The 17645-nt window shown below is 41.1% G+C and overlaps 1 protein-coding gene across 2 annotated transcripts; it reads left to right on the top strand.

The window, feature by feature from the left end:
* The first annotated feature begins 5259 nt into the window (after positions 1-5259).
* Positions 5260-16134, top strand: LOC130519435 (cAMP-regulated D2 protein). 2 transcript variants are annotated; one of them, XM_057022874.1, is made up of 9 exons: positions 5260-5396; positions 7256-7923; positions 8330-8531; positions 8839-8972; positions 9435-9562; positions 10413-10531; positions 10970-11110; positions 11519-11691; positions 14858-16134. In XM_057022874.1, the coding sequence occupies exons 2-9, from the start codon at positions 7453-7455 to the stop codon at positions 15308-15310; spliced, it is 1821 nt and encodes a 606-aa protein (XP_056878854.1). In that variant the 5' UTR covers positions 5260-5396; positions 7256-7452; the 3' UTR covers positions 15311-16134. The 2 variants fall into 2 exon arrangements, with proteins under 2 accessions (XP_056878854.1, XP_056878853.1); XM_057022873.1 differs by lacking the exon at positions 5260-5396 and having other exon boundaries at positions 7152-7923.
* The last annotated feature ends 1511 nt before the right edge of the window (positions 16135-17645 follow it).

Here is a 17645-nt window from a genome sequence, read left to right as displayed (position 1 = left end):
GTAGAATGGCAAGTAGTGGTGGAGGGTCTGCTGTTGAAGATGTGGAAATATGGAAAGCAGTTCAGTCAGGGGAAGACGAGTGCAAAAGAGTAGTGGTATGAGAGTGACATCTACAAAATGCTATAGTACTGATGGTGAAGAAAGAAAAGATGTGTGGGAAAAAAACACGAGAGAAGAATTTAAAATGATAATGAAATTCAAATCAGGAGAAGAGATATCTTCGGTATTATGGGGGAACAGTCCATAAAATCAAATGCCTTAAGTCATTTTGAAATGGTAGACATTATATCAGTGATGGTAGAATTTAAAGATCAGACTCTCCCTGACAAGATCTTCATAGGATATATGATTTTTAGGGTGAGGAAAAAAATCTTCCAACTCAGATGATTTTAAAATCATGCCAAGAGAAGGGGAAAAAAAGAAAGACACATGGTTTTGGGTGGACAATTGAAGGCCGGATTAGAGAGAATAGGATTGCTGATGTGAGACAGTCTCGCTCTGTGCCATCCCACCTTGGATACTGGAAGATGCAAGTACTGAGTTTAGTTTATTGGAAAAAGATAAATGGAAAAAGTGCAAATGAAGTAAAAAAATAAAATAAATCCAGTTTATTAAAGTATACACAGCTGTATCCAAATCAGGGCAAAACATGGTAAGTTATGCTTAGTAGTTCCAGAGTTACAAATGGGACTAAATAAAAGAATGACAATATATCGGTATATACAGGTGAGTTATTAGCCATCTCTAGGGCATTGCACTGGATACAAGATGAGCAAATGGCAGAAGCATTGGTACAGAGAGGGTAAAGGGTGACAGTTTTATAACATTAAAAAGAATGTAGGAGAACTGAGAGAATGCCAAACGAGCAACAAGGAGGAAGCCCTCATATCATGAATGAGACTGGGGCCTACGGGATTAAATGGCACTTTTTTTTTCATGATACAAGAAATTGTGAACAGTGTAGTTTGTGTGAAAAGGTGAAACATGTCCAGTGTCTCATCAAAGGCACCAGGCACAGAGATTCACAATAAAAGCAAAACTTAAACGAAATAAGGTACCATTTATTTTTACAGAGTTATTGAAGAGAATATCAGAGTATATTGCATTTAGGGTGTGACAAGGCTTCGTAGTAGGATTTAGACCTGCAAAACTAAAAAATTCTGCTCCACACTCCAGTTCTTGCACCTTCAAACTGTTTGGCAACTGCCACAAAAAACAGAAAAATGTATGTCAAGAAGAATAATCATTATAGTAAGTTGCATCATTATTATTATCATCTCCTCTTCTCAACCACTTTATCCCTTTCAGAGTCACGGGGAGGGTACGCAATGGGCAAATGTATAGGGTCCACCCCTGGATGAGTTGTCAGCTCATCGCAGGGCCCTATATGAGCGTTTAGGGTTCGGTACCTTGCTCAAGGGCATCTTGGCAGTGCTCTGAAACCTTCCCCTACTACTATGTTTTGTATGCACTGGGGCTCAAACCAAGAACCCATTTCTTCTCCGCCCAGTTCCCAACAAACTGAGCTACCAAGGCTCTTATTATTATTGTTGTTGTTATTATTATTGTTAAATGTGATATATGTGCATCCTTACTCATTGTGTCCTGCAGAGGGTAATGTTCACGGTGCGTCATGAACATGACGCCACTACCTATGTACCTGTTCCGGTATAGTTGTGAAACAGAGCGGCAGCTCATTGCATCTCCCTGTCTGATTGATTAAATATGCCTAGAGGAGGCTAAAGATAATTCTGTTATCTGAGAGTTTGAATCTCCACCGCAAGGCACTCCGCTCAACAGGTTATGGGCCCAGGAACGCAGGCTAGAGCAACGAGTAAGGTAACAGAAGAAATTAACTGTTAGCCAAGAGAAACTACTAGCTTGGTTTGAGTGAAGACGGCGCCGAGAGTCTCACGTGGAAACTAAAGACAGTGAGGACACGGACATTCTACAAGCTGCGCAGCCCAAATTTTTGGAGATAAAGTTAACTTTGGAAAGAGAACGTTAAAATGGCCACAGCAGGAACGCCCCAGCAGATCATATTTGACGGAACTGAAGATAAGTATGATCTGTGGGAGACAAGATTCCTTAGCCGTCTACACATTCTTAAGCTAAAAGACACCATACTGCGAGTGCCCACGGATGACGATGCATTAGTTGCAGACCCAGGGAAGAACGCAGACTGCTATGCTCAATTAGTGAATGCACTCGATGATAAGAGCCTGTCTTTGATTAGACATGAAGCTGCTGAAGATGGAAGGAAAGCTCTCAAAATTTTGAGGGAGCACTATTCTGGAAAGAGCAAGCCTAGAATTCTTAACCTGTACACATCCCTGACCACCATTCAAATGGCATTAGGCACAAGACATCCGCACCATACTCGCCTCACCAAAATGGCACGGCTGAGAGGGGGTGGAGAACTCTCTATGAGATGGGCAGATGTATGCTGTTAGACAGCAAGTTACCAGACAAGCTATGGAATTATGCTGTACAGACAGCAGCCTACATAAGGAACCGGTGTTACAGTAGACGCACAAAGAAAACACCGTATGAAATGCTAACAGGCACGAAACCAAGCATGTCAAAACTTCAAAAATTTGGATCTATGTGTTTTGCCTACAATCCACAAGAGAAAGGGAAAATGGAAGTGTGCAGGGTCTTTTTATTGGAAGTGTGCAGGGTCTTTTTATTGGTTACGATAAGAATAGCCCATCTTATCTTGTGTACTATAAAGACACTGAAAAGGTTCAAAAGCACAGGCTGGTAAAATTCACAAACAAGACAGACAATGACAAAGAAATGCAGACACACGGGCCACACATCGAATGTCATGACAGAGAGGTGTACCCCAAGGTACTTGACATTATGGAAAATGATGATGACAAAATGGGAAATGCATCAAGTCAAAGTGTTCAAGGTGATGTTTTTGAAGTTGAACTGCCAAGCACTGAGCATGTAACTAGGAAGAATCCACCTAGAACTAGGAGAAAGCCAGTGTGCTTGCAAGATTATGAGACTGAGGATACAGTAGACAAACTGGTAACATGTGTGGACTCCTGTTATAGAGCTGTCTGTGACATACCACAAAACTACCAAGATGCTATAAGGTCTACCAAGTCACAGCAATGGATAAATGCAATGAATGATGAAATTCAGTCACTTGAGGAGAATAACACATTCAAAATCACCCAGTTGCCACCAGGCAAAAAGGCAGTGGGGGGTAGATGGGTGTATACCCTCAAGAGTGATACTGATGGGTCTGACAAGTATAAGGCCAGATTTGTTGCAAAAGGTTATAGCCAAAAACAAGGTATCGACTATGAGGAAACTTTCTCGCCTACAGCTGACATGACCACTGTTCGAGTTGTGTTGCAAAAGGCAGTGCAGGAAGATTTAGTTTTACATCAAATGGATGTGAAAACCGCATACCTGCACGCACCCATTGATTGTGAGGTCTATTTGGAACAGCCTGAAGGTTATGAGAAAAAGTCCAAATCAGGAGAAAAACTGGTATGCAAATTACAGAAGTCACTGTATGGTCTTAAGCAGTCAGGCAGGAACTGGAATACTCTGTTACATGCATATCTTACTGAAAATGGTTTCGAACAAAATCCTGCTGACAACTGTCTGTACACAAGGGAAAAACAAGATGAAAAAGTGATTCTGATCGTATGGGTTGATGATCTGATTATCGCTGCAAACACTGAAGAAGTTGTGAAAAGTGTCAAAATGATGTTCACTGAGAGATTTAAAATGAAAGACCTGGGGAAACTGAACAATTTTCTGGGAATAGATTTTAAACAATCAGATGGTCAAGTCACAATGACACAAGAGAGGTATGCCAACAAGATCCTATCAAAGTTTGGTATGCAAGATTGTAAGCCTCGAGAGACCCCATGTGAGTCTAAACTTGAATACACTGATGGTGCTAAGAAATTGGAGAATCCAAGGGTGTATAGAGAGGCAGTGGGAAGTTTGATCTATCTGGCAACATGCACTCGACCAGATTTAAATTTCGTGGTCAGCAAACTTTCCCAGCATTTCTCAGAGCCAAGTGAAGAGCACTGGAACACTGTGAAGCACGTGTTCAGGTATTTAAAGGGTACAACAAACCATGGATTGTGTTTCAAAAAGGATGACACGGAGGCACTAGGTCTAATGGTCCATAGTGATGCTGACTGGGCAGCGGATGTCACAGACCGACGTAGCACCACAGGTTACTGTGCCAGTCTCAGTCAGAAAAGCTCTCTCATTTCATGGAAGAGCAGAAAACAACCAACAGTAGCACTATCTACCTGTGAGGCAGAATATATGGCCTTAGCCTCAGCTATACAGGAGTGTATGTACTTACAACAACTACTCAAGGGAATTGATAAATATCAGTATGCCCAAACCAAGGTGTTCGATGACAACCAAGGAGCAATTGCACTGGCCAGGAACCCAGTTAACCGGCAAAGGTGTAAACATATTGATATAAAATATCATTTCATTCGTGAAACTGTGAATAGTGGGAGGATCTGTTTAAAGTATTGTTCCACTGACAACATGGTTGCTGACTTGATGACAAAACCAGCCACAAAGCTAAAACTCCATAAGTTTGCACAGTATTTGTTTGGCACATAAAGTACAAGAAGAATGTGCCAATATGTTTTTATTTACTTTTGCACTGAAGACCAAAGGGAGAATATTTTTGTTTATTTTCTACCACTGAGTGTATCACAATAAGCAAAGGTCTAGTGGGGGTGTTAAATGTGATATGTGTGCGTCCTTACTCATTGTGTCCTGCAGAGGGTAATGTTCACGGTGCGTCATGAACATGACGTCACTACCTATGTACCTGTTCCGGTATAGTTGTGAAACAGAGCGGCAGCTCATTGCATCTCCCTGTCTGATTGATTAAATATGCCTAGAGGAGGCTAAAGATAATTCTGTTATCTGAGAGTTTGAATCTCCACCGCAAGGCACTCCGCTCAACAATTATTAGTGGTAGTATTACTGTTATTGTTATTACTATAATTGTTGTTATTGCTGTTGTTGTTATTAGCAGTAGTAGTAGTCTCAGAATACATGTAAATTGCTAGTCCAGTGTTATATATGACATATGGAAATTATAGTCGCTGTAGCCTTGGAGTAAACATAAAATGACTAATTGAATTGTTGTCTGTGAAAAGGCGTTTCTTACCAAAACAATCGCCAAGTAGGCGCCAAATAATTTTGTTTAGGGTTTTTGGTTACGAACGGTAATGCGGGTCACATGAAGTTGCGTCAGCCAGGTGGTAAAATCAGCACTCACCTGGGTAATTTATGAGATTGAGAAAATGGCGGCGGGAGTGGCGCTTTTGATGAGCGGGAAATGATTTATTTTCACTGACTAACCAGCGCGTCCAAGAATTTAGGTAAGAATTTTCCCCACTTAGTCTCTCAGCGACGAAATGGTTTGATGGTCGTGTAACATTGTGAGTAACATTAGACAAACTAAGTTGGTTTGGAGTTGTTACAAAAGAGTTTGAACTGGTTGCCGCTGAATGGAAATTGGCGTGTTGACTATGTGTTGATTGATGACGATAGGACTTGCGATGCAGTTTGCTGCTCAGCGCGGGAATCCATGAAGTTGTGATTACACGCTATAGGTGTGGATATTGCAGGTTTTGTATTGGAGTACGTGTGATCGATCGTTTGTGTATTCAGAATTACCGCTGCAAATGCTGATTCGACTGTTAGATTCCCCACTGAAAAGGCTATGGATAAAATTGAATCAATTGAGATGGAGTGTAAAATGAAAAAAAGAAAACCGCTTGATCTCATCTCAAGCAGCTCATGAGAGATAAGAAAACTGTTTCATTGGTTAAATCTCAGTTGGATGTTTTGATGAGATGACAGAAACTTTGCATTTTCTTTGGTAGGAAAATGGAGGTATAAGCAGAGTGCCGAGTCCACCTATTTGGTCCTGCATCCTCTCCAAGAAATGCAAATTATGGCCTGATGTTTTTAGTAGGTGAGAACGTAAAAGAGTATCTCGCTGCAGCCAACTGCATTGATAATAATTTAGACATAGCCATCGGACTGGGGAGTCACTGGGCATGTAAAGTGGAAACTGCAGGTTATCTCCAACAACAGAGCAATTTTAGAGTCGCTTCTTAACTGTGAGTGTGCTAGTAGAGTTCATGATCTAAATCTGATTTATGAAGTTCATTCAGAATTAGGTAAACAACTTATACAAAACGGTGGTATCACGTTGAAGATCACACTGACTTGAGCAATTCAAACTGCTTCACTCTACTGAGGTTCCTCTGGGGAAGAGAGATTGTCCCACCAAACACAATGCAGGCACTGCAGATTAGTGTAATCAAAGATGAGAATTTCCTGGCGAGACTGCAGCGATTTCCTAAGTGGCGTACTGTGTTAAATGGTAGTGGAGCTACAGCTTGCTATAAATGGCTAAATCAGTGGAGCTAATAACACTTGGAGAAAGGAGAAAAGTTGGTTTGCTTCTGGTGAAGATAGCTCCCAGAGATCTTATAGAGGAAATGCAGATGGTTAAGCAAGGAAATCTGTCACATAACATAAGCATGCACTTTATGAACTGAGAGCAAATGCCTAGTGGATTGTTAATGGCAGCAGAATTGTGGCAGAGCTCACCAAACACTGTATCCCCAGAACGCTCACAGTCCAACAGACACACAAAAAATAGCCGATCTCCCAAGAGTTTCTGTTGCCCCCCCCCCCCCCAGGACTGCTTTTGTTTCCTGTGTCACAAATGCATGTTAAGTAAGCATTAGAAGACACAGAACTTTATTTGAGGTTTTCATTTGAAAGTGTGGTCACGTGAACTGCCTCTGGTTTGACAAGGTAATTGCAGTTTGCTCCATTTGCAATTATCTTTTACAAGAAGTTTAAAAGAACAGAAGTGTTTGTTCATATCATGTGAGAATAAGCCTCACACAGCCTCTGTTTGACCCTAGCTTTAGTTTTCATGGTGTCGTGATACCTAGGAGGAGGAAAAATAAAGCTGAAAATGAGCCATGCCCAAATTTATTGAATTGTTTTTTTTACAGACTTGTCATGTGACAGTGTGACGAAAAGACATGATTCAAGAAGACCAAATAGAAGTCACTGAAAGAACAGAATAAGAGATGAAATAAGTGACTCATCATTTACTCTCTGCTTGAGACTTTGTGATTCCATTAGGTAAAGGGACGACGATGTGTCCCGTATTAGTTGTCCTGCATCACAGTGTCTGTTTCTTGCCATTTAGGGTCTACTGGACACTATTCAGCACTCACACACTGCTGCTTTTGTCTTGGAAATCCTAACAAGCAACTAACGAAATCAGAGTCACAAGGGTGACCAGCCCATGGAGGGGTTTAGACCGTGGCTTTTTTGTGGGGGCTGTGAATTTTAGAACTGGACCATTCGACAGCTTCTTGGGAAGTTTGAGCATTCAAACCCAGTATGGAAAGACGGCACTGCTTGCTGCTTTTATGCGCACTAGGATTCACCTTTGGAGAGAGGATGAAAAATGACGACTTTGTCAGCATTCTGAGACGATTCCAGCCTGGACTGCTGGTGAGAGATGAGCCATATCTGGCAAATGAAGACTTTGAGATAAACTCCCAGAAGAGGCTGAGACCCCCAGAGTTTATCCCAATCTTAGAGCAAACCAAGAACTCACTGTCCAGGCGAGATGCAAATGAGGCTCCTGGTCCCATGGTGTTAACAAAAGATGGCAAGATGAAGGGAGTAACAGTGGATAAAGCACAGGTATTCTATGGAATTCCATATGCAGACCCACCTGTCGGGGCATACCGCTGGAAGCCCCCCAGACCGGTGACGCCTTGGAAAGAAGTTTACGATGCCTCCTTCCCCAGGGCAGCATGCATGCAGGCCTGCAGTGGACCGGTTGCAGCAGAGTGTTCTCGGACTGTAAGGAACAATTCATCTCCTTTTATACATGTTTACGTTTCAGTGATAATTCCAGTGTGAAGTTTCCCATTGTATGACAACAGTTAACCCCATAACTAAGCTAAGATTCTAACCTGAACAGCATTGATGTGCAACTCTTGATCTGAACCCCAATCATACCTGCAAACCAGCACATCAGTGCCATTGATGATACTGGTACATTTCAAAAACGGCTCAGGAACAGGCCAAGGAATTCCACTCAGTTAAACAGACTTGGCCTTAAACATACCTAGAATAATCTTCTTACAAAGCAGCAACTGTATCTCTAACTATAATCCGTGTAATCTACATAATGTACCTCTTTATAAAAAAAAAAAAAAAAATACAAGTTACACCTCTCGTTTCCTGAAATGTCCCCAAATAAAAGGTCAGTGAGGACTGTCTCTACCTCAACGTCTTTGTCCCTCTGGACGTGGACTTCAACGCCCCCTTGCAGAGCCTTCTACCCGTCATGGTGTGGATCCACGGTGGGGATTTCATCGCCGGTTCTGCCTCCAAGCCGCTGTATGACGGACGCTTCATCAGCAACTTCACACACACCGTTGTTGTGAGCATGGAGTATCGATTAGGTAAGAGGGTTGGGGAAAATGTGCTGGTTGATTAGTTGTAACAAAGCGAGCAAATTTAATGTTATTGTGCCTGCTCTATATTTTGTACATAAGTGCATCTCCAGTTTCGGGATCAGAATAAGAAAAGCAATAATCTCCAGTTAAATAATAGTGTGTGGGTGGGGGTGTGAGATTATTTTGACTGGCCGAGACTGAAAGCAGAAGAGGGTGCAGCAGATGAGAATGATGGTAATGAAGAACGAAGAGGAAACAAATGCTCTGCCAGAATCTATTATGTCTAATCCTCTGACCTGATTTATGGTTTAAGGTGCCTTTGGTTTCCTTGTCTCTGGAAAAGATGCTCACACCTCTGCTGTAGGGAATTATGGGATCTTGGACCAGCAAGCGGCTCTGGTTTGGGTTCAGCGGAACATTGCTGTGTTTGGAGGTGATCCTAGCAAGGCAAGCAAACGCACAAAAACAGTAGTTAAGCTAGTGTGCAAAAGGATCCATCAACAGGACTGACAGGATAAAATAGCTGCGTGTCTCCTTGTCATGTAAATGTTAGATTTTCATCTTTAAAATAAAAGATACAGCTGAGGAGTTTTGGCTGGTGACTACATGTAATTATCAATAATGTGAAGGAGCCGAAACATTTCAATTTAGTTCTAAAATGTGTCATGCCTGCTCCTGGGACCAGCTTCATGAGGAGTTGATCATGTAAAGTCGGTCTGTTGATGCAGAGACACATCTAAAGTACGGTATATAAAGTAGGTCATAGCACATGACCTGGTTCCTGAGTTTACTCCCCTGTGATGATTACATGTAAGCTTATTTTTACAGAAGCAATAAAGAGCCTTCACAGGGACTTCCCCACAATAGCAATATGGCTAACATTGTCTTCCTCATTGCATTTATTGTCAGGTTACAGTATTCGGAGAGAGTGCGGGTGCTCAGTCAGTGTGTCTCCACCTGATGATCCAGAGCAGTAAACTTCTGTTTAAACAGGCTATGCTGCAGAGTGTGCCATTCTCCATCCCTCTGAAGAGCAGGTGAGGAACCAGCTTGGACTCTTAACACTGGGGAACAGTTTGGGAAAAAGAATTCTCTTCAGTTAGAATTTTATGCTGGTTCCAAAATACGTCAAGTTTTTTTCACCACAGGTTGCTCTGCAGATAAGCAAAATTCCACTGATTAGCTGTAGAAAGACCTGCCTGCTGATTAGGATTGGACTCATCTACAGCTGAGTGGGAACTTGTTTGTGCAGTCACAATTGAGAGTAGGGTGAGGGGTGTGTGTGTGCGCGCGCAGCTCCCAATAGGTCAGTACTATCAATATCCTATAGGGGGTACTTTGAACTATAGGGGATCCTGTTGTTCAAAAACTTGATGTGATGGAGGAAAAACTCAGTTCAGTTTTGGATTCCGCACCTAAAATGAGTTAAAAACAGCTGTCAGACCAAACAACAAAAATTGTCTTCCCCAGTATAATCCAAATCTAGAACCAGTCCATTTCTTCTCTTTGGCCCAGTACGGCCCAGTCCCACTCTACTGTAATCAGTCAATTTGACCTGCATCCCAGTATAATTAGTTCAGGAAATCTGTATGTTCCATTTAAACTAGCCAATTTGGCCTAACTAAAGGAAGATTATACTTGTTTATGTAATAATTACATTTTCTGCATATTTTTCATTGGTTTTGCTATTACCTTGGCACCTCTTGGTAAATCTGGGTATTTGTAATTATCTACCATTGTGTTGTCTATTTACTGTAATATTATCTTGATTATTTTTGTTCAGTGCAGTTTTTCGGTGAACCGTTTCTTTATTCTGACCTCGCTGCAATGCTCCCCCAACAGTCTTTTTCCACACTGCAGTTTCATTTCCCATCTTCCTTTTCACAGACATGATGCCCTGAAGCTGGGAAAAGATTTTGCTAAGGAGACCAACTGCTCTGTGAACAACATTGTCTGTCTGCTGTCTCTCACTCCTCAGGCTGTCCTTAATGCACAGATGAAAACAAGTAGGACGCCATCAACACTCGCAGAACTTTTCACTATGTGATATCATAAGTAACATTATGTTATTCGCAAAAGATACAGGGGAAAAAACATTTTTGTGACAGTAATTTCAGCAGCCTATGTGTAGCCATGGTAACTACTATTTGATTGATGCTTACTTCAACTTTGTGTTGCTACGAGGAAAGATGGCAAGGCGTAAATATGGTTTATTTAAAATTTGAATTTTCATTCATTGAGGAGAATCAGAAACCCCAAACGTGGGTTGCGACTTAATGATCACAGGAAACTGTAGATTCCAGAGTGAGACCAGTTGACCAATTACACATAACTAATCTTGCACATTCACACAAATGTGACCTGAATCAATTGGGAATGTCTGATTGAGTTTTGACTGTAAAATTCTTCCCATTTAAGTGATGTGTTTTACTGATGGGTTTCAGGTTCCAAAATTGTGAACCCTTTTAAGTTCCTGGAGGTTTTTGAGACGTGGGGTCCATATATCGATGGTGACTTGATAAAAGAGCAAACTGTCACTGCTTTCCAGAAGGGCCACTGGCAGAAAGAGAAGTCGGTTTTGTTGGGTAAGACACACCAAAATCAATAAAATGACCTCATTAAAAAGTTCAATAAATAATTTAAGACATTTAAATTTAGAAAGTAAAAAAATCGCCATACATTATAACCCAGATAAATTTTCTATTACATTATATACACTACACTATACATTGTTGGTCCACCCGGATTTCGAGATACCTGTTATAAGATATTAGACAGCTTTTGATCAGTTTATTAACATTGTTTCATAGTATTTTATATTTTTCATTTTAATATTTCATATTTATTATAATAATCCATGAACTGTTTGCTTATTTACTGTAATTACACTGTCGCATTTAATACCTGGCCTGCCACCCACAGATGCTTTGCGACACGTCCGCTTTCATCTTTCCACCCCTTTGTGAACCCTGTGTTTCCTTTTTTCCCGGCAGGTACGACCTCAGAAGAGGGGCTGATCTTTGTGTACAGCGTCTTCCACAAGCCCGTCTCTGCAGTGGAGAGCACTGTATACATCACGGCCATCTTTAAACAACATGCTATTGGGATCCTGCGTAAATATCTGCCCCTGTACAGGGAGGCAGACCACAGAGGGATGCTAGCTCAGGTAGGAAGGCTTCCAAAACAATTTCACACTGTCTTTGTGATGGTGATAGAGCCAAAAGCTGTAGAAAATACCTGCATACAATTACGGTTATGACGCAGATTTAAAATTGGCTTTTGTAGTATTCTCTTAACTACTTTCATATTTCTAGATCTCTGGCCAAGTTTTACTGGCATGTTTTATTCTCTGTCCAATTGGTTGTGTTTTACTGAATGTGTGTTCTTATGAAACAAAACATTACAAAGAAATCTATTTGTGTAAGGTTTGCCTGGGGGTTTTCTCTACTCCTGTTTCCTCAGTTCAACAACATGCAGGTTGATTAAAAGTTATCTGTAGGTGTGATGTGATTTTATTTACTTAAAATGCTTTGAACTGCTGCATAACTGACTGATAGTTCTCACGTGTCCCTCTTTGCGTAAGATACTTGTGGATGTAACGATACCGTTCCCTTTTTACCCAGAAGTTGCCATCAGAGGGAGCCCTAGCTCCAACTTTCCTGGGGTCTTGACTCTAAAATGGACCCTTTAGTCATTTGTCTTCCTTCATTGACATGTGTCAGTATGTGGACCAACTTTAGTCGGGAGATGGTGGTCAGATCGAGCCCATCAGTCACAGTGGGAAGCAATTCCTATGTTACTGATATTTGTGGGGACAGTGGAGACTATGGACAAGTTACAGATTTCATTACACTGAAGCTTTTCTATTTTGAGAGCTGGTGTGGTTCACCATGACACAGCACCGTTCTCTCTGATTTCAATACAAAGTCTGTGGAGCTTTGGGGACCTACAGGGGAGTCAGGAGGTGACACTCCTGGACATATTTAGCATTCAGTCACAGTTCACAGTGAGAGTCAGTGAAATCACAATCATAGTGTCTGACTATGTGTCAGACACCCACAGAGACACAGACGCACACTTCGCCTGTGTAGCGAGGGACGGCTGCAGAGTCTGTCGCAGATGGTTCTTGATGTGAGGGCGTCTTTGGTCATGTCTCGTGCTTTTTGGAACTTGGTAGGATATTTTTGTGCCTTACATTTGGCACAGAAGGATTCTCCGAAGGTGAAAATATCCATTTAGGATAATGGTAAACATTTCAGTGGTAAGGGGAAAAACTGAGAAATTGAGGGAGCAACAGCACTGGGGGGAAAAAAGGATGTTTAACTATCAATAACGCACTGACCATTTGTGTTAAAACGCAACACAAATGGTCAGAAACTGAAGGATGGGTCCAAATATAATGTAAAGTTCAACAAGAACTGACCTATGAGGTCATGATTGCACTCTTATGGTAATATTTTGACCAATTCCATTTTGTCATTTAAGGTTTAGGATTATAGAGAAAAAGATAACAATTTCTTTACAACTATATAAGGAGGGTATTGATTTAACCTGTAATCCCTTTACTGGAAGCACTGACATGTTTATGTTGAAGCTGAGATTACAGAAGGGTCTTTACAAATGTGAATCTGCTCGCTCAGAGGAAGGAAAGCATCCGTGTGATGAGATGCGGGGAAGGACAAAATGGTATCAATTCAAATGCAGTGATTCATGTCCCCTTCCTCAAAATCAGCAACCTATGTGCAGGTATTTAATACAAATAACATCATTTTGGTTCAGTTATGAAGTGAAGGACTAATTTCACTAATTTGTAGCTGTTAAAGCTTCAGGTGTGCTAATTTCCTGAGAGATATACTGGTATCATCAGTCATATCTGAAAAAAGAATAAAACAATTGCTGATAATCTGCTTTACATCCTTAGCTGTGATGCAGTCCAAGCTTGCCTTTTCATGTTTTTAAGGATCTGGATAGGGTGATGTTAGCCCCCCATTTTTCGTTGTGGGATATTAATCATTTTAGTCAGAACAAAGTTATCATTTAATATTCAGTTCCTCTTGATTGTAAAATTTCATTGCAACAAATGTTGAAGTGAGGAGGAGCGGATCTGTGTGTCTCCATCACCTTCCCACTATTGCCTTGATTAGTTTGAGATGTCACAAATGGGATTGTGTGGGCACAAGTATTGCTGAACATGACAAACTGGTTTCCAGGTAACAGAAGACGGACCGTCTACCTTCATTTTCCTTTTGCTTCCTCTCATGCCAAATTTCAGATTTATTTTGTTTGTATTTTCATTTCTCTAAATGATGCTGGACAAAAATCTTAAAAAAAAAAAAAACTGGATTGTGTTGTATACAATTTACACAGTTTAAAGGACTATAGAGAGATGTAATGCTTACATATCACAAAGAAAGGTCCATTTGTTTAAGAAGCCTTAAAAATGCTCACAGGTTTGACATTTAATATGTATTTAGTGATAGGTGAAATGGATATATCTGTGAGAAGGCAAGAGCATCTTATGTAAAACCCCGACGGCATGGTGAGTCACATCTGCCTTGGAAAAACACAAAATGAAAAATAACTCCAGCAAATGAGCCCTGGAATCACCCCCAACCCCCCTCTAAGAAAAAAAATCTTTCAAAATTACATTTCTCAACTTTGCACCATGGCAATACTCTGAAATTCTTTAAAAAAAAAACAAAAACAAAAGGAAACACTTAAAAGATTAGACATCTATTTTGTAAGAAATAACATCTTTACATGAATGCTCTGGTAAGAAGATCATTGTATTGATCTTGTCGTCTTAATCACTTTTTCCTTATCTGGGTCATGGGGAGGATCCACTATGGGTGAAGGCAGGTCCACCCCGGATGAGTCCCCAGTTCATCGCAGGGCCCTATATGAGCATTTGGGAGCTCAGTACCTTGGTCAAGGGTACCTTGGCAGTGCTCTGAAGGTGTTCTGGCACCTCCCTCTACTACCAGAACACCTTCCATGTTTTACCTGCTGGGGCTCGAACCAAGAACCCTCTGCTTCTCAGCCCACTTCCCAAGAGAATGAGCTCCCACCACCCCCATTGTATTGATAACTAATTTAAAACACACGAATATTCTCATGAACGTTGTTCATTTGGGGGATTTTTAGCACAATGTGGTGAGACTGCATTGATTTCAGTAAATTCGGTGGTGAGCAACTGAGTATTGCTGTAGTTAATGCGCCACTTGTAAAGTCCTCTGGGGACCCCAAATGCAAAAATCGGATCAATTATGGAAATTGCCACAATAAATTCATTCCATTTCTCACAAGTTGTCCTTTCCTTTTACTCTCTCCAGATCGTTACAGACTACATCTTCTTATGTCCAGCTAGGAAGTCGGCACGTTCTGGCACGTCAGCCGGCAGCAAGGTCTGGATGTATGTGTTTGACCACGTGATGTCAGATCCAAGGGTATGGTCGGGTTTAACCTACTGCTACCAGCATGTCTGCCACGGCGCCGAGCTCCCTTTTGTCTTTGACTCTGCCCCGGTGACAAACTTCACCTTGTCGCTACCAGAGAAGCTGCTGTCCAATCGAATGTTGTGCTACTGGGGCACCTTTGCTCACAACGGTGACCCTTCCTCGCGTGCCCAGCAGACGACTTTCTGCCGAGAACAACGTCTGCCTGCTTGGCCGCGTTATCTTAACAGCGGCGGCTGGCTGGTCATGAACCTGACCGTGCATATGCATGCCCAAATGGAAACCAGGAGCGATGTGTGTGACTTCTGGGACAAATTGGGCATCTACTAAGGGGATGGGAATTATGGGGGAGCTTTGGGGAAACGATGTGGTGTTTTCAGTGTTTCTGTTACATAAATACCAAGCAGCTTCTGTTGCTCTGTAACAGTCATGTCTTTTAAAACCTCCCAATTGTTTTAAAAGGAAAAGGCTCAACCCACACACTATTTGCACCTGCTCAATTTATCAGCATTCAGTCATAATTTGTTAGTGATATGTCAACCACTGCTCACCTGTTATATAGACGTTTGTATGTTGCATTAACTATCTGATGCAGTTGTCTCTCTTCATTGCTTTTCTTTATGTATGTAAATGCTACAGCAAGATCATTTGATTCTTTATTTCTGCTTTTGTGTTTCACATTACACACCTTATGTGGTTCTGTGACTTTCCTGCTTTTAAAAAAAATAAAAATCAAATCAAATTTGCACAGTGGCAAGGAAAACACTTAACAGGAGGAAAACCTCCCTTTTTAAACTCTTGAGTGGAACCAGACTCATATGAGAGGGACCTACTGTTGATGGCCAACTGGGTGAGGAGGTGGAGAAGGGGAAATAATGCAGGGGGAAGGATGGATAGACGCATACATCAAATGATAAAGTAATTTTAATTAGGGTGCAAAACTAAAGAAGGGGGGATGGGCTTGGATAATCAATCATTAAATTACATATGTATAATATATTCTGCTCAAGATTTCTCCTGATGAAATGGAAGTGTTTCCTTTCTGCTGTTGCTTATTGGAGGGGGTCAGGCTTTCTGTCTGTAAAACACCTAGATGAAATCTTGACTGTGACAGATGCTTTTTGAATAAAGATGAGTTACGTTCAATTGTAGAACTGACTAATCCTTCCAGATGAAACGTAAAATGGCTTCAAACAAGAGGTCGGAGGTTTGGTTTACTTTGATTTAAGCACTTGGCCGAATCATGAGTGGTGTACAAGGTCATACATTACACTGTGTGGCCATTTTTCTCATTCTAATCAAATTTAAAATACCAATTTTGCAGGTAATCTATGAGATGTTCAGTATTGAATATGAGCTTAAAAGAAAAATCCTGACAATCGGTAATGTGGATGCAAATGATCTTCTGAATCATAAAAATGTACATTATGTGAAGAGAACCTGATGGCCCGTTAAAGACAAATGCTCTCACAACAGGGCAGTCAATCTTCATGTGCTGTGTAGTTTCTTTAAAGGTAGGCTGCATTGACATTTTCCATACAATGAATTTGTGTGCAACCTTTGTGCTGTTTGGTCTAATTTGTGGATCAAAAATATGTGCAGTTTAGTAGCAGCTACCAGCCATGCAGAGGAAGACAAACAAGAAAATAGCACTGGCCTGTATGTGACCTAAACCATTGGTGTCAAACTCTGGCCCGTGGGCCAAATTTGCCGTGATGTGATTAGATTTGGCCCACGAAGCCATACCAATTGACTATTAGAGCTGGCCTGCTGGTATTATCGCTCAAAGCGCATGTGCTAATACCAGAATGCTCTGCTGGTGTTTTGGTGTGAAAATTCACACTCTACATCAGTTGGTGGTCGTAATGCACCAATTTGTGGCTTGCCAACCACCAAGAAAGAGGAAGTAGTCTTAGCGACCTTATCTGCTAATGCTATACCCCTCTGAAAAATGATTAAAGGAAAGGCAGAACAGGTAGGAGGCAGAATATCTGTTTAGATATGTAAAAGACGGACCTGTCTGTGTTGTATGTGGAGCCAATGTGCATTACAAGGAGAACAGCAGATGACGCTATAAAATGCAAAACCAAGACAAGCACAAGCACCTGGCTTGACTCAAAGGTGCCAAAAAGTAGAAGAGATGAAAAGGCATTACATTAACTTACAATGGCAAAAGATTGCTGTTGAAATTTAAAAGAGAAGAAATGAATGCCAGTGATGTTTTTTAAATTTGAATTTCGATTTTGTATGTGTGCAATAATAAATTGTATTGTGTTAAACTTTGCTTTTCCATGTTCAGTTGTTGAGCAAAACTAGTTTGGGTCCATATCAAAAGGTTCCCTGTTACAGCTGGAGGAAGATTTTTTTCAATAAATACCAATGTTGGCCCATGACTTTGTCCCAGTTTTGAATTTTGGCCCATTGGATATTTGAGTTTGACACCTCTGACCTAAACAATCAGCCAGATGATGCCTCTTTAAAGTCTGTTTACAGATGAGCCGATTGGTGGAGAACTGACATGTTGCGTGCTATAACTTATTATCTGGGCAGAGGCTTGTTTTTCCCCCACATCTAGTATCAATGGCTAGGTAAGATCGGATAAGATAATTCTTTATTTGGCCCACAGTGGGGACATTTTCAATGCTTGGACCATGCTGCGGCTGCA

Source organism: Takifugu flavidus, chromosome 22 (genome assembly GCF_003711565.1).
Source record: "Takifugu flavidus isolate HTHZ2018 chromosome 22, ASM371156v2, whole genome shotgun sequence".
In the NCBI taxonomy this organism is placed as follows: Eukaryota; Metazoa; Chordata; class Actinopteri; order Tetraodontiformes; family Tetraodontidae; genus Takifugu; species Takifugu flavidus.
Note: the sequence above shows the minus strand (reverse complement) of the source record. Positions and strands in the feature narration are given on the sequence as shown.

Coding starts and splice junctions, on each gene's coding strand:
- LOC130519435 (XM_057022874.1), top strand. CDS start 7,453: ATGGAAAGACGGCACTGCTTGCTGCTTTTATGCGCACTAGGATTCACC. Junction 8,532..8,838: donor GAGCATGGAGTATCGATTAG/GTAAGAGGGTTG, acceptor TTATGGTTTAAG/GTGCCTTTGGTTTCCTTGTC. Junction 10,532..10,969: donor TAATGCACAGATGAAAACAA/GTAGGACGCCAT, acceptor GATGGGTTTCAG/GTTCCAAAATTGTGAACCCT.